Here is a 27,348-nt window from a genome sequence, read left to right as displayed (position 1 = left end):
TTTAAATGTTGCACTCTATAAAGCTGCAGTGCAACAAAACGTGTGGAGTTATACACAAATATACAAATATAAACCAACCACTGACTGGCACTGCTTAGGTGTCTGAACTGGAATTGAGCCCTAGATCCTCAATGGCTTCATTTTTCATTTATACAAACTTTTTAAATAAAGATTTAAGCAATTTTCATTTGATCCATATGCAGGCAAACTTTTTAATTCATTGAATGGGCTGATCCCTCTCCCATTGTAGAAAGCAACTGATCTGTATTCCATCAACTGAATAATGGACAGGCAATATGCTCTGCCAGATTACTACTCGCATGGTTGAGATGAAAAGTTACTTCACTGACCTTCAATTTCTAGTTTTGCTTTGATCCTTAAATACTCTTTCCTTGTGCGTGTTTTGTGTAGGGCTGTTCAATAATATTATAAAGCTAGCTAGGAAATGTTAATATCTAACAAACATTTTTTTTAAAAACCAGAGAACTATTAGAAATAATTTCAGACAGTAACTGAACTTAGTGCTGTTCAGGGAGCAACTACCTGACCAGCAAGTGGCAGTGGAAGTAAGGATGGATATACCTTCAGACCATCCCACTGATTCAGTCTTTTAGTAAAGAAATTGCACATCTACTATAAAGTGCTCGCTAACATTGAGGAATAGGAGGTGCTTAAATGCTGTTTTAAGCTTACTTTCCTACAACCTATTTACTATAGCTGAGAATTATAATATTGGTAGAATGTACCAAGTTTGGTGAGACATTGCTGTTGAGCTAAAGAACTAGCAGATTACACAAATGAATGCCTTTTTATGCTATTGGTTTACCTACTCTGTCCACAGTAAAACCACATATGCTGCTTAAGAAGAATAATTACTCTCCACAGCTTTTGTGCAGCTCTGCTCATTCTAGTTCTTCCCATTTAGTTTCACAAGTATTTTTCAGGGAAGGTGTCAAGCACAGGTTCATTGGTCAGATGAAGCAGAGGCTTCAGCAAAAAGTGGCTTTTACCCCTGCGGACCTCCTAATAATAATATGACAGGAAGATTGAACAAGTCAATAAGCAGCCATAGGGTTGGTGGGAAATGAAGAAGTCTTAAACTAGGTTATGTGCGAATTAGTCAACATTTTGCTTCAGCTAGCAGAAAGCTTTTGGAACAAATTATGGTATTTACGTGTGTTCAAAATCTGTGACAATACATTGAGCACTTAACGGCAAAAATGTTCTCCTTCACTATTTATTTTGTATGTTTTTCTAATGAAGACCTGTCTGCAAGGCTAGTTTGATTTAGAAATTAATGATTGAGTGATATTTAAGGGGAACAAACAGAAAATAATGGAAATATCTATCAAAGCTCTTAGTATCTGATGAAGAGAAAAAAAAAATTCATTTTAAAGGAAAGAAGCTTAGTTGGCACAACAAGCATATACCTGAAATATTAGCTTGACCTTTTCTCTTTTCAGATGTTGTTTGAATCTGCTGTGCACTTCCAAATTTCCTTTATTTGCATTTCAGGTGTCATACACTGGTGTATGTGGTGCAGGAATGTCTATGCTAACCTTTTAGCAGTTTGGAGGGTTCATGTCAACTGAAGCAGCTCAGGCTTCTTCTATAGTGTGCTATGACCCATCTTCTCTCAGTAGCACGAATAAGACCACCACACAGTAAGAAGCTTCATCATATGCCCTAAGCTTAACACCAAGTAATGATGTCATTATGCTGAGATCTTTACAAGCTTGAAATGTCAACGCTGTATAATTTTAAACAGCAATCTGAACACAAAACACATCTCAAATGAAAAGAATGAATGTCCCATCTAAACAATCAAACTATTTAAATTTGAAACAGATTCATAGAACTGTGTTCTGTACAATATGTCACTATCACTGGCCTCACCTGATCTTCCTGGTTGTCCGAGGGTGCTCAGATTGCACAGACATGTAACTTGTACTGCTCATTCGCGAAGCACTGCTCGTCCTTGACACAGCGGACACGTCACTCACATCGCTGTCTGATGACTTGTTGGAGATATTGTCCGACCCTCGTTGAGAGTCCCGCCCTAGCCGATGCTGTAAGAAAAAGAAAATCAATCTCTTCATTAAGTAAAAGTACCCAAGGCTAAAAGAACAGCATATTCCAAAAAAAATACGTGTGAACAAATATTTGATGAAAAGGCGCTTTAAGGAGGAACTCAGACCTATTTTTAAAAATGGTCCAACAGTTCATTTATGAATCAAAATATGCGCTTGATTTGCTGATTGCTGTATATGAGTTGCTCACAGCATTGTGTTTTTTATGCCATGTGGGAGGTGCTCCTTTGGGTGATTTTAAAAGAGGTCTGGATTGATGTAGCCTGAGGCCAAGGTGGGCAGGGAGCATCTGCCTCCTGCAGTAGGCCGCCCAGGAAATTTTAATCCCAAGTCTCTCTACATGCTAAGCACTAGTCATCCACCCGAACCGGAAGAGATGAGCTACCTGTTGACCAGAGGGAACTCACTGCCATAAACCCAATAAAATCATCTCCAGAATTAAGGAAAGGGTCAGCACGGCATTGTAGCCAAGAAGTGAAGGACAGACTCAGACAAGGGCAGACCCTTGTCGCCCACATGGTGCTCAGAGAAGCAGTCATGCCCTTTCTGGCCCAAAGATAACCAAAAGAAATGAAGGCCTGAATTTTTTGTTCGTCGGGAGCACGCGATCAGCAGGCCCAGAAGTGGATGGGAAATTGGCCTCTGGCCTCGAGTGGCCCCCGACTGTGATTTCACGTTGGCTGGCCAATTAGCAGCGAGCCAGCGTGAAACGTGCGCTGAAACGATCAGCACTGCTGGGGTGGGGGAGGGAAGAACTAACTGAGGGTGCGGGTGAGCACTTCCACTGAGCTCCCTGAAGGCAGACAGCTGCTCCAGGGAGCTGCAGACCTCCATAGAATAAAGGAAACAACAAAAATTCTGCAAAATATGGCAATGTAGCACAATCAAGCACCTGAAAGCATACCTCATAAAAAACAGTCCCCAGGTATCTCTTATTATTTTATTTCCCCATGGAGATTTCATCCCGCCCTGGACCAAGGTTTGAGCAAAAATGTGAATGCCGCTTGGGAGAATGGCCATCCGCCAACCATAAATGGATGGACCATGTAAAATCGCTATTAACTACATCATTATGGGCTTAATTGCGAAATATCGCGCGAGTGTACGATGACATCGGGATGCTCGCCCGACATCATCTCGCACAATTTCACGTCCGTTCGGGTCAGGCAGGCACCCGCCCGGGGAGCATAAGATACTGGTCTTAGTTAACCATACCTTTCTGGGACTTTATGAGCACTAACTCCTCTTTCTATTAGATTTGGTCTGGCAAGGAGGTCAAAATGGCTTCCCAACTCAGGCCTCAGGTTAGTATTCCAGTCAGGTTCCAGCCGCATTATTGGCAGCCTATTTGCATATTTAAAGAAGGACCCTGTTGCTTCCTGGGGATATTCTGTTCCTTTGCTAAGAGCAGTGTGTATGCCAGGGCCAGGGAGAGACATCATGGGCCCTGGTACTTATCCTGTTTCTGGGCCCTGTATTCTCCTCTTAAACCCTTGACAGCTTCCATCTAGCACCTTTGCGATGCACAGAATAGTGCAGCAAAGGAGGAGGCCATTGAGCCCATCGAGTCTGCGCCAGTTCTTTCAAGGAGAAATCCAGCACATCCATGCCACCCACTCTTTCCCTATAAATTTTTTTCTCCAATTATTTATCCAATTTCCTTTAGAACATTAATTGGGATCTGTATCCATCACAGTATCAGGGAAGGAGTGCATTCCAAATCCTAACTGCTCTTCATGTAAAAGATTTTCCTCATGTCACCTCTGGTTCTTTTGCCAATCAACTTAAATGAAGCTGAATCTGGGCCATTATATCAATTATATTGATCTTTCAGCCATTGGAAACAGTTTCTATTTCTTCTATCTAAATCCTTCATAATTTTGTACACCTCCATCAAATCCCCTCAGGCTGCTTGGCTCTAAGGAGAATAACGCCAGCTTCTCTGCAATCCCTCATCCCTGGAGCCGATCTAGTAAATCTCTTCTGATGACTCCACTAAGCCTTCACATCCTTCCGGTACCCAGAATTGGGAACCAAAGCCACAGTGGGGTTGAACTGTTTGATTTGGGTTCAGCAAAACTCCTTAGCTTTTGTACTCTATGCCTCTATTTATAAAGTCCATCAAAAGTGCAGGTTTCAGTAGAATACACTTATAACCCATGCCCCATGGGAGGCATGGGAGAATTCCGCCCGATGCCTTGATGTTTGGTGGTGGGGTCATGGTCCAGGGGGAGGTAGGAAGAAGAGTTTGTGAGTCAGCGCTCAGTGTTTGCAGATTAGAGGTCAGTATGCCAGACTGGACTAACAGCACCGCCCTTGTTAGCAGAACTTAAATCCTGCTTTAATGATACTAGACATCATTAACATGATGGGTGAGATTGTTAGTTCCAGCACAGGCACATTGTGTTAGATAATAGTTACGGTTGTAAGTTGTTTTCTACACAGAGGCACTGATGATATTTTGATTTCACAGAATCACAAAATTACAGAATCACAGAGCGCAGAAGAGGCCCTTCGGCACATCAAGTCTGCACTGACACGTGAGAAACACCTGACCTACCTAATCCCATTTACCAGCACTTGGCCCATAGCCTTGAATGTTATGACGTGCCAAGTGCTCATCCAGGTACTTTTTAAAGGATGTGAGGCAGCCCGCCTCCACCACCCTCTCAGGCAGCGCATTCCAGGCCGTCACCACCCTCTGGGTAAAAAGGTTTTTCCTCACATCCCCCCTAAACCTCCTGCCCCTCACCTTGAACTTATGTCCCCTCATGACTGACCCTTCAACAGCTGCTCCCTATCCACCCTGTCCATTCCCCTCATAATCTTGTACACCTCGATCAGGTCGCCCCTTAGTCTTCTCTGCTCCAACGAAAACAACCCAAGTCTATCCAACCTCTCTTCATAACTTAAATGTTTCATCCCAGGCAACATCCTGGTGAATCTCCTCTGCACTCCCTAGTGCAATCACATCCTTCCTATAATGTGGCAACCAGAACTGCACACAGTACTCCAGCTGTGGCCTCACCAAGGTTTTATACAACTCCAACATGATCTCCCTACTTTTGTAATCTATGCCTCGATTGATAAAGGCAAGTGTCCCATATGCCTTTTTCACCACCCCACTAACATGCCCTTCCGCCTTCAGAGATCTATGGACACACACGCCAAAGTCCCTTTCTTCCTCAGAACTTCCTAGTGTCATGCCGTTCACTGAATACTTCCTTGTCAAATTACTCCTTCCAAAGTGTATCACCTCACACTTTTCAGGGTTAAATTCCATCTGCCACTTATCTGCCCATTTGACCATCCTGTCCATATCTTCTTGTAGCCCAAGACACTCAACCCCACTGTTAACCACCCGGCCAATCTTTGTGTCATCCGCAAACTTACTAATCCTACCCACCACATAGTCATCTATGTCGTTTATATAAATGACGAATAATAGGGGACCCAGCACAGATCCCTGTGGTACGCCACTGGACACGGGCTTCCAGTCACTAAAGCATTTCATTGCACTTAATGATGAAAAACCATTTCACACAAGTAAATTGTAGCAAATGTTATCAAAACCTTGACATCCCTGTTTGACAATTTGGGAAAATCTGTTCAGCCAAAATTCAGCCAACTGCTTTTGTTGTAACTCAATCATGAATATATCGTCCTGGAGGTTCTCTTGTTCTTTTATCGACAGGTCTTGCAAGATGGGTACTGCAGAGGAATTTGTAAAAGGGTAGCAGAACCAGCTGTCTGCATTTCCTATTGGAAAGTAATCATGTTATGCAATTCGTGCCCATATGCAGCAACACCTGGACAACATTCAGGCTTGAGCTGGTAAATGACAATAACATTTGTGCCACAAAACTACCAGGCAATGGCCATCACCATCAACCACCTCCCCTTGAAGCATTACCATCACTGAATCCTCCACCATCAACATCCTGGGGGTTACCATTAACTAGAAACTTAACTGGACTAGCCATATAAATACTGTGACTACAAGAGCAGGTCAGAGGCTGGGAATTCTGTGGTGAATGACATGCTTCCTGACTCCCCAAAGCCCGTCCACCATCTACAAGCCACAAGTCAGGATTGTAGGAACATAGGAGCAAGAGTAGGCCATTTGGCCCCTTGAGCTTGCTCTGCCGTTTAACTCGATCATGGCTGATCTTCTACCTCAATGCTATCTTCCCACACTCGCTCCATTTCTCGAGATATCATTGGTATCTAAAAATCTAGTGCTCTTTGTTTTGAACATACTTGATGACTGAGCGTCCAGAGCCCTCTGGGGTAGAGAATGCCAAAGATTCATTACTCTCTGTGTGACAAAATTCTTCCTCATCTTGGTCCTAAATGGCCTACCTCTTATTCTGAGACTGCCTCACTTGGTTCTAGACTCCCCACAATCAAGGGAAACAGCCTTCCTGTTTCTACCATGTCGAGTCCTGTAAGAATTTTGTACACTTCAATGAGATCATTTCTCATTCTTCTAAATTCTAGAAAATACTGGCCCAGCCTCCTCAAAGGACAATCCTGCCATACCAGTGATTAGTCTGGCGAACCTTCGTTGCACTCTCTCTGTGGTCAGTATATCTTTCCTTAGGTAAGGAGACCAAAACTGCACACAATACTCCAGGTGAGGTCTCACCAAGGCTCTATACAACTGCAACAAGATGTCCTTACTCCTGTACTCAAATCCCCTTGCAATAAAGTCTAACATACCATTTGCCTTCCTAATTGCTTGCTTCACCAGCATGTTAGCTTTCAGTGACTTATGAACAAGAACACACAGGTCCCTTTGGACATCAACACTTCCCAATCTCTCCCCATTCAAGAACTACTCTGCATTTCTATTTTTCCTACCAAAGTAAATAACTTCACTTTTTTCTAAATTATATTCCATCTGCCATGTTCTTGCCCACTCATCTAACCTGTCCAAATCCCCTTGAAGCCCCTTTGCATCCTTTTCACAACTCACATTCCAACCAAGTTTTGTGTCATCAGCAAACTTGGAAATACTACATTTGGTCCCCACATCCAAATAATTGATATAGATTGTGAATAGGTGGATTCCGAGCTTTGATCCTTGCGATACCGCACTAGCCTGCTGACCTGAGAATGAGTCGTTTATCCCTACTCTCTGTTTTCTGTCCATTAACAGATCCTCAATCCATGCCAGTATATGGTCTGCACTGGAGTGTTGTTTTTAGCTGCAATCGAGTGCTTCAGTGGGAGTTTGGTAACTGAGGGAGTTTGGTGAGAAGGGAGGAGGTGCTCCTTTCTTATTCGACCTTTCCTCAGAAAGAAGCGGCAACCTTGGTGAGTAGGAACTGGTGAGTAAATTAGAAAAGTGTAATATTTTTAAACAAGTTGCTATACTTGAATTTAACTGATATGCGCCAATAATCAAGGACATTTAGGACCAATATAATAAAGTAATATAAATAATCCGAAGTAGAATAAAGTGAATGTAAGGGAAGTAGAGCAAAGACGTGGCAGGGCAGCTTAGTCGCGTGGAATACGTGTCCTGTAATATGTGCAAAGTCATGGATGCTACTGGTGTCCTAAATGACTTCATGTGCAGGAAGTGCTGTCACCTGTAGAAACTTGAGCTCCGGGTTTCAGAGCTCAAGTGGTGGCTGGAGTCCCTGTGGCGCATCCACGAGGCTGAGAGCTACATGGATAGCACATTCAGAGAGGTGGTCACCCGCAGCTTAACGGTCTGGAGACAGAGAGGGAATGGATAACCATCAGGCTATTCGAGAGAGTAGGCAGGTAGTGCAGGAGTCCCCTGGGGTCTCGCTCACAAATTGGTTTTCCATTTTGGAAGCTGCTGAGGGCGCTGGTTCTTCAGAGGAGTGCAGTCAGAGCCAAGTTTGTGGCACCATGAGTGCATCGGCTGTACAGGGGGGGAGGAAGAAGAAAGGAAGAGCTATAGTGACAGGGGATTCATTGGTTAGGGGAGCAGACAGGCGTTTCTGTGGCCTGTAGACGTGACTTCAGGAAGGTACGTTGCCTCCTTGGCGCCAGGGTCAAGGGTGTCACAGAGCGGCTGCAGGACATTCTTCTGGGGGAGGGTGATCAGTCAGAGGTCGTGGTCCATATTGGTACCAATGACTTAGGTAGAAATGGGGATGTAAATTCTGCAATCAGAATTTAAGGAGCTCGGTAGAAAATTAGCAAGCAGGATCTCAAATGTAGTAATCTCTGGATTACTCCCAGTGCCAAGTGCCAGTGAATACAGAAATAGGAGGATAAGGCAGATGAATGCGTGGCTGGAAGGATGGTACAAGAGGGAGGGCTTTAGATTTCTGGGACACTGGGACTGGCTGTGGGGGAGATGGCACCTCTACAAGCCGGATGGGTTACGCCAGAACAGAGCTGGGACTGAGTTTCTTGCTGGTGCTGTTGGGAGGGCTTTAAACTAACTTGGCAGGGGTGTGGGAACCAAGAGAAAATATTAGAGAGGAATACCAGGGTGCACAAAATACTGGGAGGGACAGATAGCACTAGTATAGAGAATAATGAGTTAATAGGTAAAGTCAGGGTATGGGAGAAAGTAACAACATCTAAATCAGGGTTACTATGCATGTATGAATCACAGAGTATGGTAAATATGATTGGGGAGTTCAGACGCAGATTGCCATGTGGAAATATGACGTTCTGGTGATAACAGAGACCTGGCTCAAGGAAGGGCAGATAGAATTGGGTGTTAATTATTCCTGGGTACAAGGTGTTCAGAAGAGATAGGAGAGGAGGAGGGATGGCGGTATTGGTTAAGGAGAGCATCGCAGTACTGGAGAAAGAGTATGTCCCAGAGGATTCAAGGACAGAATCAATTTGGCTAGAGCTAAGGAACAAAAAGGGTGCAATTACATTGCTTGGTGTAGTCTATCAACCAAATAGTGAGAAGGACGTAAAAGAACAAATCTGCAGGGAAATTACAGAGAGATGCAAGCATTACAGAGTAGTTATAATGGGGGACTTTAATTACCTGAATGTAGACTGGGACAGTGATAGTGTAAGGGTGGAGAAGGGCAAAAGTTCCTAGGGTGTGTTCAGGAGAACTTTCTACAGTAGTATGTGTACAATCCAACAAGAAAAGATGTGCTGTTGGACCTGGTTCTTGGAAATGGGGTGGGCCAAGTAGATCAAGTGTTAGTGAGGGAACATTTACAATACATTGTAATGTACATTTTAGGATGATGATAGAAAAGGACGTTAGGCAATCCAGAGTAAGAATAATTAACTGGATGAGAGCAGACTTCAATGGGGCAAGAACAGAGCTGGGCCAGATAGACTGGAATGAGAGATTGGCAGGAAAAACTGTAGCTGAACAGTGGGCTACATTTAAAAAGAATTGGTTCTGGCACAGTCAAAGTACATTCCATCGAAAGGGAAAGGTAGGGCAAACAAATCTGGATGAAAAAGGGGATTGAAATTAAGATAAAGAAGAAAAAGTGTGCTTATGACAGGTAGAAAATACAATTGAGAACCAAGAGGAATACAGAAGGTTGAGAGGAGAGATGAAAAAGCATATTAGAGAAGTGAAAAGGGATTGCGAGAAAAGACTGGCAGCTAACATAAAGTGGAATCCTAAAGTTGCCTATAGGCATATAAACAGTAAAAGGGTGGTAAAAGGAGGAGGAGGGCCGATTAGGGACCTAAAAAGGAATTTACACATAGATGAAGGTATTAAATGAATACTTTGCATCTGTCTTTACCAAGGATAGATGCTATCCAGGCCATGGTGACAGATGAGGAAGCTCTGTCACTAGAAGAGTTCAAAATTGACAAGGACAGAGTGTTGAATAGACTGTCGATACTTAAAGTTGACAAGGCACCGGGACCGGATGAGATGCATCCAGGGATACTGAAGGAAGTGAGAGTAGAAATTGCAGGGGCACTGGCCAAAATACTTAGGGGAGGTTCCAGAGGACTAGAGAATTTCAAACATTATGCTCTTGTTCAAAAAAGGTTGTGAAGATAATCCCAGCAATTACAGACCAGTTAGTTTAACTTCAGTAATGGGCAAGATTCTAGAAACAATTATTCGGGATAAAATTAGTAGTCACATGGAAAAATATGGGTTGATGAGCAAGACCCAGCGTGGATTTCTAAAGGGGAAATTGTGTTTAACTAACTTGCTGGAGTTTTCTGAAGAGGTAACAGAAAAGGTCAATGAGGGTAATGCTGTTAATGAGGTGTACATGGACTTTCAAGTCATTTGACACAGCCACACAACAGACTTGTGAGAAAAGTTATTGCTCATGGAATAAAAGGGACAGTAGCAACGTAGATATAAAATTGGCTGAAAAATAGGGAGCAGAGAGTAATGGTCAATGGATATTTTTTGGGCTGGAGCAAGGTTTGTAGTGGAGTTCCCCAGGGATCGGTATTGGGAACCTTGCTTTTCCTGATATATATAAATGATCTAGATCTTGGTGTGCAGGGGACAATTTCAAAGTTTGCGGATGTTACGAAGCTTGGGAGTGTTGTGAACTGCGAGGAGGATGATGTGGAACTTCAAGAGTACATAGACAAGTTGGTGGAGTGGGCAGATAGGTGGCACATGAAGTTCAATGCGGAGAAGTGTGAGGTGGTGCATTTTGGTAGGAAGAACATGGACAGACAATATAAAATAAGGGGTGAAATTTTGGTGGGGGTGCAGGAGCAGAAAGACTTCAGTGCATATGAGTATAGATTATTGAAGGTGGCAGGACAGATGAAGAAAGCAGTTAATAAAGGATATAGTATCCTGGGCTTTATTAATAGGGGCATAAAGTACAAGAGCAAGAAGGTTATGCTGAATTTATATAAGACACTCTTTACACCTCAGCTGGAATATTGTGTACAGTTTTGGGCGTATATGAACACATTGGAGAGAGTGCAGAAGAGGTTTACAAGAATGGTTCCAGGGGTGAGAAACTTCAGCTATGAAGATAGATTGGAGGGGTTGGGACTGTTCTCCTTGGAGGGAGAAAGGCTAAGAGGAGATTTGTTAGAGATGTTCAAAATCATGAGAGGGCTGGACAGAGTAGATAGGAAGAAGCTGTTCCTGCTTGTAAAAGGATCAAGAACGAGGGGGCACGGGTTTAAAGTGATTTGCAAAAGAAGCAAATGTTACATGAGAAAAAACTTTTCCCCACAACGAGTGGTTCAGGTCTGGAATGCATTGCCTGGAAGTGTGGCGGAGGCAGGTTCAATCGAGGCATTCAAGAGGGTATTAGATGATTATTTGAATAGAAACAATGTGCAAGGGCATGAGGAAAAGGCTGGGTCATAATGCTCATTTGGAGAGCCGGTGCAGACACAGTGGGCCGAATGGCCTCCTTCTGTGCCATTACAATTCTGTGATTATCCCCAATCCCATGAGCTCTAATTTTGCTTACAAACCTCTTGTGTGGGACCTTATCAAAAGCGTTCTGAAAATCCAAATACACCACATGCATTAGTTCTCCTTTATCTATTCTGCTAGTAATATCCTCAGAAAACTCCAGCAGGTTTATCAAACATGATTTCCCTTTCATAAATCCATGCTAATTCTGTCCAATCCTTCTATTATTTTCTAAGTGCCCAGTTTACTCCTTTAGAATAGATTCTAACATTTTCCCTGCTACTGATGTCAGGCTAACAGGTCTGTTGTTCCCTGTTTTCTCCCTCCCTTCTTTCTTAAATATTTTTTACTTATCAATCTGTAGGCACCATTCCAGAATCTATAGGATGTTGAAAGATGATCACCAATGCATCCACTGTCTCTACAGCCACCTCTTCCAACACTCTAGGATATAGATTATCAGGTCTCGTGGATTTATCAACTTTCAGTCCCATTAATTTCTCGAGGACTACTTTTTTACTAATACTAATTTCTTTCAGGTCCTCAATCTCTTTCAGGTCCTCAGTCCCTTGGCTCCCCAGTATTTCAGGGAGGTTTTTCATATCTACCTCTGTGAAGACAGACACTAAGTATTTGTTTAGTTTTTCTGACATTTCCTTGTTACCCATTGTAAATTCTCCATTCTCTGCCTGTAATGACCTCATATTTGTTTTTATTAACCTTTTCCTTTATACATACTCATAGAAGCTTTTACAACCTGTTTTTATGTTCCTCTTGCTTTATTAATTTCTTGATTCCCCTTTGCTGAACTTTAAAATACTTACAATCCTCAGTTTTACTAGTTATTTTGGAAATTTACATGCCTCTTCTTTTGATCTCATAGAATCTATAACTTCTCTTGTTAGCCATGCTAGGATCATTTTTCCTGCTGGCTTTTTATGCCTTAAAGGAATGTAAATCTGTTGCAAACCATATATCAGTTCTTTAAATGCTAGCCATTGTCTATTGTCATACCTTTTAATGAAGTTCCCCAATCTACCTTAGCCAACTTGCCCCTGATGCCTTTGTAGTTTTCCTTTGTTTAGATTAAAGAGCCTAATTTCAGATTGAACTACACCACTTTCAAACTTCATGTAAAATTCTAGCATATTATGGTCACTCTTCCCTAAAGACTCATTTAAAATGAGGTTATTAATTAGCGCTTTCTTATTGGACAATACTAGATCTAAATAGCCTGTTCTCTAGTTAGTTCCTCAACATAATGTTCTAAAAACCATTGCATATATATTCCAGGAATTCATCCTCCTCAGCATTAGTGCTAATTAGGTTTACCCAGTCTATATGTAAAATGAAGTTCCCCATGATTACTGTATTAGCCTTGTTAAATGCACCTTAATTTCCTGATTTATACCATGCCCTACATTACTGCTACTATTTGGTGGCCTATAAACAACTCCTATCAAAGTTTGCTGCTTTTGCTGTTTCTTAGCTCCATCCAAACTGATTCTACATCTTGATCTTCCAATCTAAGATCCTCTCTCATTAATGTACTGATCCAATTCTTTATTAACAATGTGACATCACCTCCTTTCCCTTTTTGCCTATCCTTCATAAATGTTGAATACCCTTGAACTTTCAGTTCCCAAACTTGGACACCCTGAAGCTACGTTTCGGTAATGGCAATTAGGACATACCTGTTTACTTCTTTTTGTGCTGTCAATTCATCTGCCTTGTTGCAAATGCTCCGTGCATTCAGATAGATTGCATTTAATTCTTTCTTATTATTTTCATAATCTCTAGCCTTAGCTGCTGGCACACTCCTTTGTTTGTATGATCTGTCCCTTCTTGCCACATTCTGATAACCATTTCCCTTATTGCTATAGTGGCCTCTTAACTTCTCCTCTCTCTTTAGTTTATCATATCTTCCTTCACCCCAATATTTAGTTTAAAGCCCTCTCTACTGTCCTAGTTATATGACTTGCTAGAATACTGGTCCCAGCATGGTTCAAGTGAAAACTGTCCCAATGGTACAGCTCCCGTGTTCCTCAATACTGATGCCAGTGCCCAGGAATCGAAACCCACTTTGCCCACACTAATCTTTGAGCCATGCATTTATTTCTATAATCTTATTTCCCCTACACCAATTTTCTTGTAGTTCAGGTAATAATTCAGTGATCGTTACCTTTGGTGTTTTATGTTTTAGTTTAGTCCCTGGCTGCTCATACTCTCTAAGCAGAATCGTCTTCCTTATCCTACCTATGTCATTTGTACCTGCATGGACCACGGTCACTGGATCCTCTCCCTCTCACTGCAAGTTCCTCTCCCAACCAGAGTAGATGTCCTGAACCCTGGCACCAGGCAGGCCACTCGGCCTTTTGGTCTATCGCTTATGGCTGCAGAGAACTGTGTCTATCTCACTGACTATAGAGTACCCTTCTACCACTATATTACTGTTAGCTCCTCCCGCTTGAATGGCTTTACCCTCTCCTCCACAGGTCCATCTCTCTTGCTGCTTCTTCCAATTCCCTCTTGGTAAGTGAAAGCCCCGCGCTTTACCCTTGCTTTATGTTTTACGCTTTATGCAGGTCCCAAGCAGGTCCGCCTCTCCGATGCTGCTTCTCTCAACTCCCTCTTGGTAAGTATGAATGAATATGGAATACTCATCACTTACTTGAATGAGTGTGGCTCCAACAACATTCAAGAAGCTCACCCAGGACAAAGCAGCCTGCTTGATAAGCACCCCATCCACCACCTTAAACACTTACTCCCTCCACCATTGCTGCACAATGCCAGCAACGTGCAAGATGTACTGCAGTAAATTACCAAGCCTCCTTTGGCAGCACCTTCCAAACCCATGGCCTCTACCACCTATAAGGACAAGGGCTGCAACTGCATGGGAGCACCACCACCTGCAAGTTGACCTGCAAGCTCCCCTCCAAGTCATGCACCATCTGTCTTGAAACTGTATCACCATTCCTTCACTGTCACTGGGTCAAAAACCTGGAATGCCTTTCCTAACAGCACTGCGGGAGCACCTGAAATGTTGCTTGGTGTCATCTTTAACACTATCCTGCAAATGTAATTCATTTGTTTTCTGGAATTCATACATATTTGGGGAATTTAAATGTTGTTTTCTTCCACAAAGAGCCTTAGAATTGCAGTTTTTTCTCATTGACTTAACTTTGTCCTGGTTGGACTCAGCCCTGGAAATTCTAGATGGAGCTCATTCAGGTGGAAGGTAACAGACTAGTAGCTCAGTGGAAAACAAAAACAGAATTACCTGGAAAAACTCAGCAGGTCTGGCAGCATCGGCGGAGAAGAAATCAGTTAACGTTTCGAGCCTTCATGGCCCTTCGGCAGAACTGAAGCATAGTTAGAAGAAGGGAGAAATATAAATTGGTTTAAGGTGGGGGGGTGGGGGGGGGAGAGAGACACATTGAGAGACACCTTAAACCAATTTATATTTCTCCCTTCTTCTAACTATGCTTCAGTTCTGCCGAAGGGCCATGAAGGCTCGAAACGTTAACTGATTTCTTCTCCGCCGATGCTGCCAGACCTGCTGAGTTTTTCCAGGTATTTCTGTTTTTGTTTTGGATTTCCAGCATCCGCAGTAGGTTTTAGCTTATTGTTTTTATCATAGTAGCTCAGTGGGCTGTGTTGTACCCAATCCTTCAGCAAGAACACATTTACCTTAAAGAGAGTTGATGTTAAAGGTCAATTGACTGTACTGCAAAGACAACTTATGAATGGACAATCATCAGAAATGGGCCAAGTTTCATATCCCAGGAACCAGTGAGACTTTTAACTGAGCTTAAAAAAACTCAAAAGCTGGGAACTGAAATGAAATGAAATGATTTAAACAGAGGCATGCACATGATGAAGTGGTTTCATGAATTTATTAACGAATTTGTTAATCAGACCATACAATGGTATGTGTTTGTCCCGATTTGAGTGACTGTATTGGCCACTGAACTCCTGTGGCAAAGCTGTAAATAACACTTAAAAGCCAACGGTTGTGGTTCCAATTCGTCTGGGCCAGAACCCTTGTGAATGCTCATTCCAAAACTGCTTCACAGGGTAAAACCCATCCATCAATCTGATAATGCCGATAAGCCTAGGGCAGAATCTTACGCTGATCAGGTGGGCGCACGCCCGACCCGATCGGACATGAAATCACGCGAGATCACATCGGGCATGCATCCCGAAGTCATCCTCCGCTCGCGCGATATTTCAGCCAGCAGGCGGGCGCAGAAGTTGAAAGCTCACCCACCGACAATTAAGAAGGCAATTAAGCCCATTAACGGAGCAATTGACTCTTTGATTTTTCACGGTCTGTCCAGCCTGGTAGACGAGCAAATTGGCCAGGCGGCCTTTACATTTGTCTTGAAACCTCGTCCAAAGTTTCCGTTATGAAATAAAATAAAAATAAAAATCTGCGGGTAGTATTTTTATCATCTATATTTTCAGGTGCCTGATTCTGATGGTTGGACATTTTTTTCCGGCTTTTTGAAACTTTATTTGATGATTTTCGGGTTTGCACCTCCCTGAGGCAGCTCTCTGTTTCAGGGAGCTTTCTCTCTGTGCTTGCCCGCACCCACATTGCCGTCATTACCCGCCTTCTTCCCACCCCTACCCCAGCAGCACTGGCCGTTAATTGGCCAGCCAGCGTGAAATCACGGTCAGCGGCTGATCGCGGTGGACGGTCTGTTTCCCAGCTGATCCCAGGCCCGCCTGCAAAGCTAAAACATTCAGGCCCTAGAATATTCCTAGAATCCCTAGAATTCACCAAAACTACTATCAAATCCTGGGGGCACATCATTCAAAGACAGGGTATAATGGTAGACCCTCAAAAAATAAAAGCCATCAGCGAAGTATCCACAACTGAAGTGTGCAACATGTCCAGAGGCTCCTCTGAATGGTCAATCAGGTTGGAAAATTTATTCCATATCTAGCCAGCATTACCTAACCTTTAAGAGATCTTTTACAGAAGGACAAACAGTGGTTTTGGGGCATTGAGCAAACCAATGCATTTCGACGTATAAAGGAAAAGCTCATCCCCTCAGGTGTGCTGACATATTACCATCCAACATTCCCCACTGTGGTGGTCACCAATGCATCCTCAACAGGCCTTGGAGCTGTACTCATTCAAGTCCAGAAGAATGGTAACAGAAAGCCTGAATGCTTTGCCTCCAGTGTGTTGACAGAAACGGAACTACGCTATGCAACCATAGAGAAGGAAGCATTGTAGTGACATGGGCAGTAGAGAGATTCTCCGACTGCTTATTGAATTTACCTTTCCAGGGTGAGACCAATCATAAACTATTAATTCAAGAGTTGAATTCCACAGAGATCATCAAAATGTCCCTATGAATTCAAAGGTTCAGACTTCGGTTGATGCGTTAACAGTACACAGCTGTGTATGTGCTAGGGAAATCGCAGACCATGGCTGCTGCCCTATCCAGAGCTGTGGTGAATCAAGCTTTTCCCCAGGACTTTATACTTGTTTCCGAGGTGAAAACATTCTCATCAATCATAGCAAATTCCATACCAGTCTCTGCACGGAGTCTGCAAGAGGTCCAATATGCACAGAAGAGGGATGTGGAGTGTGCCCAAGTCTGAAAATGTTGCCAAGAAGGTTGGTTCAACTACAGTCCCACTGACCAGCTCCCACATAAATATCATGAACAACAAAAGCATCTCATGATAATGGATGATCGTCTGATCTTCAACCACTGCCTGGTGATACCCAAGATTATGAGGGAGGAGATTCTCCATAGACTCTATGAGGGTTACCTGGGAATAATGAAGTGCAGAGCATGTGCTCATCAATCTAAGGCTATGCAAGATTTTGCCTCATCCTGCCACACTTGCAAAATTAATACCAGCCACCCACAGAGCCTTTATTATCTAACAGCTTCCCAGATAGACGTTGGCAGAAACTGGGACTCGACCTCTTCAACTTGTGAGGAAGAGCATACCTTATTACTGTTAGCTTTTAACCACCTGGAGTAATAGTCATCATATTCCAGATTCCACACTACAGCTGAGACTGTGATAAGGGCATTACAGAACATATTATCCACATATGGGTATCCAGGTGAAATTGCCTCGGATAATGAGGCATAATTCGTCAATGAACACTTCGAAACGTTTACAGACAACTGTGAGATCACCCATGTTACCAGTTCTCCTCCATCCACAAGCCAATGGAAACGCAGAAAGAGCCATGAAAATCATAATGACCAAGAATTCTGACTGGAATTCAGCCCTGCTACCCTGCCAAGCTACACCTTTAACTAATGATTTTTCACTGGCGGAACTGCTCATGTGCCAACAGCTGAAGACACAAATCCTTCTGCTACCACAGAATCCTGCAACTGAACACCACGGCAGCTGACCTTCAAAGGGTGAGGAACATGGAGAATGGCCTATGAGAGAAGCAGAAGAACTGGTATAATTCCAGACATAGAGTCAAGACTCTAGCCCCCTTAACATTGGGCCAGAAGGTTTGGATTCAAGATCGCAGATCTGAAGGCACGGTCCTTCAATGAATTGGACATCCACATTCCTATCTTGTTCAAACACCACCAAGCACTCAGACAGAACAGAAAAGCCCTGATCTCATTGGTGCCTACGAGAACACATGTTCAATTACCACACGATTTGGGATGAGGGTCTGAAGGATACATCAATCAACTTGTGGAATGCAGACCCATTCAATCAACTGGTTCAAGACCACCAGTTCTTCTCCACAGTCACAACAATGAGATCAGGGAGAACTGTGAAGCCAGCACACGACTTAACCTGAGAACTGGAGATTTTGGGGGAAGGTGGTGTAGAGTAAATGTATTCTAAATAGTTTAAGAAATAGCTTAACATTGTTATTTGTTATTAAAGAATTTCATATATTATATTTGAGGGGGAGGTGGAGTAAAATGGGTTAATAGTTATGGTAATGAGTTAGTGATGTATATCATGATGTAACGGTGACAACTGTAGGTCATGTGCTAGAGACTGTAGAACAGATGGGATAGTCTGTACTCAGGAGAAGTGTGTCTACCTAGTAGTTCGTCATGTACATAGTGTAAATATTGCAGTTTGAAGTAACCCTTCTAATTCAGACCAGAGTTAGTCAAGACAAAATAGATCACACAACCAACATACAAAACAATCTGGCTGAAGAACCTTGGTTCCCTTGGTGGTTTCCTTACCAGCAAGGGAATAGCACAATATTACTATGCTGTATATAGTGCTCAATTCGCGAGGCTGCTTGGTAAGATATCAAGCAATTTTGCCCCAATCAATGTTCACAGGTTAGTTCTTTACATGTAAAATAAGATAAAGTTCTTTTAAAATGCAGCGTGAGCTGTCTTCCATTTCAGAAGTTTGCAAAGCTGGTTAAAAAGATAGTGGGTCAAATCTTCCCGGAAAAATAGAGTTCATGGCACACACTTATTAATGCACAAATTAGTCAGCAAGTTCAAAGAAAGATGTACTGTGAGTTGCTAACCGTCATAATTTACTGATGATCGATTTACACTGCACGTTTATGCACATTTGGCAGTTCACCCTCAACCTCCCAGTTATTTTTAAGAACTTGCTGGATTTGCGCATTCAATTGTTATTAAACTTGCCGCAGAAAGTCAGGGCTTTTTCTTAATGCCATAAGTATCCTTATAATAATCTGATAATTGTTGCAATGCTAATCAACCTTTCTGACTCAGAAGGGGAACAATTTAAACTGATGAGTCTCACTCCTGCTGTAGTAAAATTTTTCCTCGCGATTTTTAACTTTTTCTTGCTTTTCCTTTCTGTCCCTTTGTTCTCTCTCTCTTAATTCAATTCCTTTCCTTCTCTTTTTCTCTCTGTACCTGACTCTAATTCACCCAATTTCTTTTTCCATCATGTTTCTTTTACAATCCTTAAATCTCATTGGTTAAGGAATTGTAGAAACCTTGGAAATTTACAGCACAGAAGGAGGCCATTCAGTCCATCGTGTCCATGCCAACTGATCAGTAGCCACCCAGCCTAATCCCACTTTCCAGCTTTGGGTCCTTAGCATTTAGGTTATGACTCTTCAAGTGCACATCCAAGTGTTTAGAGGGGGGTTTCTGTCTCTACCATCCTTTCAGGCAGCGAGTTCCAGATCCCCAGCCCCCTCTGGCGGCAAGATTTCCCCTTGAATCCCATCTAAACTAAACTCTTACCTTACCCCCTGGTAATGGACCCCTCAACCAAAAGGAATAGGACCCTCCTATCTAGACCTCTCATAATTTTATACACTTAATTTGGTTTTCCCTCAGCCTCTTCTGTTCTAAAGGAAACAACCTTAACTTTCCTCACAACTGACATTCTCCAAAATTCTCATAAATCTCCTCTGTACCCTCTTTGGTACAAGCACAGCTTTCCTATAGTGCAAGTAGTACTCCAGGTGTGGCCTAACTACTGTTTTAATCTGTTCCAGCGTAACCTCATGCTCTTATATTCTATGCCTCAGCTAATAAAGACAAGTATCCTATATGCTTTCTTGACCACCTTATCTACCTGTCCAGCCACCTTCAGGGATCTCTCAATATGCTCTCCAAGGTCCCTCTTTCCTCTTCACTTCTCAGTATCCTACCATTTATTGTGTATTCCTTTCCCTTGTTAGTCTTCCCCAAATGCATTACCTCACACTTCTCTGGACAAAACTCCATTTGCCACTGTCCAGCTGACCCGATTAGTCTTTTTACATCTTCTTGCAGTGTACAGCCTTTTTTCTCCATTATTAACCACACAACCTATTTTTGTATCGACTGTATTGATACATACCACAAAAAGCAAGGATTTGCAGAACTCCAAAGGAAACAGTCTTCCAATCACAAAAGCACCCATCGACCATTCGTCATGTTTTCGCTAAGGTGCCAGATGCCCTGTTGCTCTCACCCTTCTAGCAAGTTACGGCACAAATGATATTCTAGTTGAAGGCTGCAGGAAGAAGTCAATCCAATGGCACACCACGTAATGCAACACTCCAGCGGGATTTGGCCAAATGTCTGACTTTTGAAACGAGGAGTAGGATTTTTTGGATTTTTTTTGGTTTCCTGCCCTGCCACCCGAAGAGTTGGTAGGAAACCCATCCCCGCTGATAACGGCTGTCCCACAGCCATTTACTGTTTGGCGAAGGGTGAGATTTCTGCCACCACATGGGGAGGAAGTCCTGCCTTAGAGAGCTGTCAACCAATCTGATGACCACATCCCTGTAGTCCCAATAGTGCCAGGTTCAAGCAGTGGCCACTGCTGGGAGAGTCCCCAAAGATGAAGAGCTAATGGAAGCTGTATTTAAGGTAATCCCAGGGTATCAGTGGAGCCTGGCTGGCAGGCCCATGTGAGGTGAGTGAGGGAATTGGGGGCCTGGGTTTGAGATGCTGGAAGAGGAGAATTAAAGCGGGGGGGTTGGGGGGGGTGCCTCCGATCGGCACAGGGAACTCCTAAAGGTGGTAGCCTTCCACTTGCCTGGCTCCAGCCTGAGCAACTAAAGCTGCCAGGCTACAGCTTGGCACAGGCCTCCCCCTGCCGTGGGTGAAATATGATGAGGGTGTGATGAGGTACTTAATTGGCCATTAATTGGCCACTTAAGGGCCTCAATAGGCCCTAGAGAGGACAGGCTGCCCGATTGCTCTGATGCCACCCTTCCCCCACATAAAATGGGAGGCTGGTAAGGCCAGGGATGGTAGGTTGTAGGCAGGTCAGGCACTGAATTTTACAAGCTTTCCCACATTTAAACCCACCAATGTGAAGCATAAAATTCCACCCCAGGTTACAGCAATATTTATAAATGCTAAAGGAAAACTTTCTTTGAAACTCTCTGTGTGCTGGAAGTTGGCCAGCTAACTCGGGAAAGAGTTTGGAGGCAGCCCTAGGGGCTGCTGGGTTCTGAGGTGAGCTGTTTAAAAAGCCCACCTCAGTGCTGTGGGGCTTTGTATCAGTTATAACAAAAAGGCTCTCCAGCCCTCACCCCTCACACATTCCTCATCCCCCATCCATGGCAACTCATGCCAGCCCACCCACACCTATGACCCTTTATGTCCCCAAGCCTAGCCATCCCCCCAAACATACTCCTTCAGCCAAGAATACATAATGAGGCTTGGCTGAGAGCCCAGGGATCCATTAGCCTGTTGAAATACCTGAGCCCTAGGCAAAACATTGCTTGATTGACAGTTCTGGCTCTGATCTATACTGTCAATTTCACAATGTTTATTTACACAGGATAAAGCAGTTTCAATTGTTTGCAGTTTCAGCTATTGATACTTTAAATGTGCTAGATGATTGACACTATTATTGGGCAGTAGTAAAAAGGGGTTCCTTTTAAGAAAGTGGAAAGTTCTCAATTAATGACTTTTTATATAGCGTATTGTAGGTAAATATTTAGAGAGCACCATAGCTTGGCATGAAGGGCATGAGGGGCAATAGGGGGAAGTTGGAGGGGTATACTTTGGCATGTGGGGGCATGAAGAGGACATTTTGAACGGACCTTTCAAAAGGGTCCCTCATGCAGACTATGGTTCATCTGAGATGCCGTGAACCACGACTCTTTGAAAAGCTGGCCCGATTCCGATGAAAGTTGCAGAGCACAAGGACATGCCTATCCCCACAATGGAGCCAGCCAGGTCAGGAATGCAGGGTGCTCATGACTAAAACCAGCCCGGATCCATATAAGATACCTCTGAAAATCATAAACTTCGGGAATGGGATTGGGAATCCCAAAATTGGAACCTACCCGCCATTTTTAAAGGATTCCCAAGTCAACTCAACCTGGTGAATATCCAACTCGTTAACACACATTTTCCTTGTTGAAACTAAGGTCATCTAAAAGACAATTTTCAAGGTCTCAAATTTTTAAACTCAAAATAGTCATGGACTTTAAGGGTGAATGCACAAGACGAAGCCATTAAATGCCTAACTTTTTATGAATCCAAAAATCATGGAGAAATTCTTCTAATGAAGCCTTAACAAGAGGAGAATAAGTCACTTTAGATGTTAAAATGTAGGTAGAAAATATATTCAAACCAGTTCAACATTACAGAAATAGGGTCACAAACATTCATGATTCATCTTTTTTTCATTTAGCATTGTAAATCTTACTTGTGGGACACTTCATAGGAGCTAAGATTGTGTCAACCACAGAAAGATAACAAGGTGCATTGATGTATCCTGGCCAACAAAAAAATTATGAGAATAATCTTATTCCCTTGTGGAACGAGGGAGAGGCTCCCTCCAGTTATAGCCACATTGACCACCATTGGCTATGCATATCCACCTGGTGCTGTGGGAAGGAGGTATTCTCCCTGGAGGTTGCAGGTAACAGCAACAACTTTCCGTGAAAGCCTGAGCTTCCTGAGGTTGCTCTGCACTGGTGCTCACACATGTTGAGAGAGCTAATCCACTGCCTGCAGACCCTATAATAAGATCATAAGAAATAGGAAATTGAGTGGGCCATTTGGCCCATCAAACCTGTCTGCCATTTGATAAAATCATGGTTGAACTGATTGTGGCCTTAACTCCTTAACTCTTTTTCTGCCTGTCCCTCATAACCCTTGACTCCCTTATCAATCAAAAATCTATCTAGCCCATATGAAACATAGGAACACAGGACTTAGAAACAGGAGTAGGCTATTCAGCCCATGGAGCCTGCTCTGCCATTTGGTAAGATTATGGCTGATCTGGTTGTGGTCTCAACTCCACCTTCCTCTCTGACCCCATAACCCTTAACTCTCTTATCTATCAAAAATATATCTGACTCATCCTTGAGTAAATTCAATGACCCAACTTCCACTGCTCTTTGTGGAAGAGAATTCCAAAGACTAATGACCCACAGAAAATAAATTTCTCCTCATCTCCATCTTATGCGGCAAGCCCTTTATTTTAAAACTGTGCCTCCTAGTTCTAGATTCCCCCATGACAGGATACATCCTCTCAGCACCTACTCTGCCAAGTCCCCTCAGAATTGTAAATATTTCAATAAAATCACCTAAAGTTCAATGAGTATAGGCCCAACCTGCTCAAGCTTTCCTTCTAAGCCCATCCCTTCACCCTAGGAATCAACCTAGTGAACCTTCTTTGAACTGCTTCCAATGAAAGTATATCCCTCCTTGAGTTAGGAATATTGGTTGGGGGGAAGGTGTTCTTGTCTTCTTTGAGCTGGATCTCTGTCCACCCTCTCTGTCCAATAGAGTGACGTGTGGCTAAGAAGAAGGCAGGCGGTGCTGCTGCTAGTGTTGCTCCTGTTGCTGTTTTTGGTGATGCTCCTCTTATTCTTCATCAAACATCTGAGACAGAGCTGTATAAGCAGCTTCTATGCCGTGGTGAAGGCTAACAGCAGGGAAGCATAGATCAAGCTGAGTGAAGTCCAAGATAGGCAAACTGACTTATAAAATGTTGGAAATTATCTAGCCAAGCAGCAAGAACACACTCTCAGAGGAAGTGCTGTTAGCAGCATTTCACCTAGGAATGGCTGCAGCTATTCAGTATCACTGTTTGAAGGCTGTCCAATCTGTCATGTTTCACTGAGGCAGCACTCCCCACTGTGCTCTTGCCTTGTTGATCCTAACAAGTTCCACAGAGTTCAGGAAACCAGTACGTTGCTTGTTAAAGCCAGAATGCTGAGTTAAGTCCTGAGTTAAATGCCTCTTTGCATATTTTAATGACTTATCGTCAGCTGCACGGGGTCCTCTGCTCACCTGCAAACCCACCCATGTTAAACCCAGAAGTCAGTAGGATCCCCATCTGCCTTGATTAGGACTTCAAATCAAAGACAAGTTACCTCAACTCAAGCAGATAATGGTGTATGCAGCATTTGTATCCTGTTTTTAGATGTGAAACAAGTGCTGTAAGGTGAAACATGACATATGACATGTATGGACACTGATTCCATGCCAGGAGAGCACTATGCATGTTGTGGTAAATTTTGTTCGGCCTAAAGCAACCTAACTAACACTTCTTAAAAGAACCACTGGAGGCTGATCTAAAAGGGTTAAATATAAAAAGAACACTTACTTGCCTGATGTGGGGCCAAGAGGCTCCACATTGAAACAGTGAGTCATTGAAAGCCAATGCTTGCTATTCTCACAGATTTAGCATGGCCCTGGTGTCAGAGCAACTGTTATTCCCCAGGACCAGAATACTGCCTCATGGAGTAGATTGCTCCCTCCTACCCAGCTCATTAGTTGTTGCCCTGATGACATAAGAGGGTTAACCTCTTCCAGCCCTCTCATGCATCAGTTTGAGTGCAACAGAGCGGTATCAGCTTCCACTTGGACTCTTCGCCATCACCGGTACCATGATATGGAGTGTTTCGATTAGCTGGCGTTATGGTGGGGGATGGATTGAACAAGTTAACTTATCCCAAGACTATGATGGCATACTTAAATTTTCTAAGCTTGAATGGGATAAATTCAGTGGAGTGTTCTGCCAAATTGAAGCCTTACTAAATGTGAATTAAAGATCTATGATTAGGTTTACAGTGTTGGAGCCCTCCCTTTGACATGTTCCAAGGTGTGGCACTGGCAACTGAGCCTCGCAATTTCTGCCTGACGATGTGCGCTCTGCCAATCGGGGAAACAGTAAAGTCAGCGGATAATATAGGCTGCACATTGATGGGGTGCAGACCTACACATTGACACTGGGATCCCTGCAGAGCAGCAAATAAGCAAGAGTCTTCTAACTGTTGAATATTTGCTTTATTTTTAGAGGTTATCATCACTCATTATTAGGTTATATCTTCTTTCCTCAAGATTCATCAAGCACTTTGGAAAACTCAACTTGATCAATTTGTACATCTCTACCATGCTCCTGTCTGACTATTTTGCCAAACTGAATAAATATGTTGTTCTCCTAAAAATCATGTCAGTGACCCAATGAATACATATCCAATTGGCACCCTGGGTGATATAACAAATCCTCTGTTGCTCTTTAAAATGATCTAATGGCATAAAAGAGAAGTCCAGTGCTAACTTTTACAGATAGAACTGACCAGGTGGCACAGTTCTTTTAAAGCCTTGGTGAAGAATAACCCCTCTCATTCAGCGCTCCTCACTGAGATCTTCTGAATATTTGAATGGCCATTGAACTCATTTGGTGTGGTTGTGGGGTGTGTTATCTTGTGTGGTCCATCCTTCTCAAATGTGTTTTCAGTCTTCTTTCTCTTCTGTACTGCTTTTCCTCCTCCTCTTCTATTAGGATAGTGAACAATGTGACCTACTGTAAAAAAACCTCAGAATCTTCATCTTTACTTAGAAGCAAAAACGTCTTGATGGTCTCACAAGATGTCTAGATAAAGTCAGCTCTGTCCAGGTACAAAGCAAAACAAATATATACCTCTTTGCAAAGTTCAGCAATCGCTTTTTAGAGGTTCTCAAGGCCTAAGGCTCCAAAGTAAAGCTCTTCTGTTACTGTCAGCTGATACATCTTTTTCATCACGTAGTTGCTGATTTGGAGCATTGTTATGGAGTTTCAGGTAATTTCCATATATAACTCACAGCAGCTTCTCCTCTTTACTAACATCTGGGGGCTAGTGCCAAAATTGGAAGAGCTGTCTCACAGACTAGTCAAGCAACAGCCTGACATAGTCATACTCACGAAATCATACCTTACAGATAATGTCCCAGACACCACCATCACCATCCCTAGGTATGTCCTGCCCCACCGGAAGGGCAGACCCAGTAGAGGTGGCGGCACAGTGGTATACAGTTGGGAGACAGTTTCCCTGGGAGTAATAAACATCGACACCGGACCCAATGAAGTCTCATGGCATCAGGTCAAACATGGGCAAGGGAACCTCCTGCTGGCTACCACATACCCCCCTCCCTCAGTTGAACAACACTTGGAGGAAACACTGAGGGTGACAAGGCCACAGAATGTACTCTGGGTGGGGGACTTCAATGTCCATCACCAAGAGTGGCTCAGTAACACCACTACTGACCGAGCTGGCCGAGTTCTAAATGACATAGCTGCTAGACTGGGTCTGCGGCAGGTGGTGAGAGAATCAACAAGGGAACATACTGGACCTCACCCTCACCAACCTGCCTGCCGCAGATGCATCTGTCCATGGCAGTATCAATAGGAATGACCACTGCACAGTCATTGTGGACACGAAGTCCCGGCTTCACATTGAGGATACCCTCCATCATGTTGTGTGGCACTACCACCATACTAAGTGGGATTGATTTTGAACAGATTTAGCAACACAAGACTGGGCATCCATGAGGTGCTGTGGGCCATCAGCAGCAGCAGAATTGTACTCAAACACAATCTGTAACCTCATGGCCTGGCATATCCCCCACTCTACCATTACCATCGAGCCAGGGGATCAACCCTGGTTCAATGAAGAGTGCAGGAGGGCATGCCAGGAGCAGAACCTGGCATACCTAAAAATGAGATGTCAACCTGGTGAAGCTACAACACAGGCTATTTGCGTGCCAAATAGCATAAGCAGCAAGTGATAGACAAAGCTAAGTGCTTCCACAACCAACGGGTCAGATCTAAGCTCTGTAGTCCTGTCACATCCAGTCGTGAATGGTGGTGGACAATTAGACACCTCACTGGAGGAGGAGGCTCCACAAATATCCCCATCCTCAATGTGCAAAAGATAAGGCTGAAGCATTTGCTACAATCTTCAGCCAGAAGTGCCAAGCGGATGATCCATCTCGGCCTCCTCCAGAAGTCCCCAGAATCACAGATGCCAGTCTTCAGCCAATTTGATCCACTCCACGTGATAGCAAGAAATGGCTGAAGGCATTGGATACTGCAAAGGCTATAGGGCCTGACAATAGAACTGAAGACTTGTGTTCCAGAACTTGCCACTCCCCTAGCCAAGCTGTTCCAGTACAACTACAACACTGGCATCTACCCAGCTATGTGGAAAATTGCCCAGGTATGTCCTGT

General features: G+C 43.4%; 1 protein-coding gene across 1 annotated transcript in view; it reads right to left on the bottom strand.

The window, feature by feature from the left end:
• Window positions 1–27,348, bottom strand: part of rims2a (regulating synaptic membrane exocytosis 2a) — a 1,205,442-nt gene that overhangs the window by 233,079 nt on the left and 945,015 nt on the right. The window contains exon 29 of the mRNA XM_078540066.1: window positions 1,897–2,069. Coding sequence (XP_078396192.1) covers window positions 1,897–2,069 — 173 coding nt within the window. The remainder of the gene's footprint in view (window positions 1–1,896; window positions 2,070–27,348) is intronic.

The sequence above is a fragment of the Cetorhinus maximus genome, chromosome 4, assembly GCF_964194155.1.
Source record: "Cetorhinus maximus chromosome 4, sCetMax3.hap1.1, whole genome shotgun sequence".
NCBI classification, from domain to species: domain Eukaryota; kingdom Metazoa; phylum Chordata; class Chondrichthyes; order Lamniformes; family Cetorhinidae; genus Cetorhinus; species Cetorhinus maximus.
Note: the sequence above shows the minus strand (reverse complement) of the source record. Positions and strands in the feature narration are given on the sequence as shown.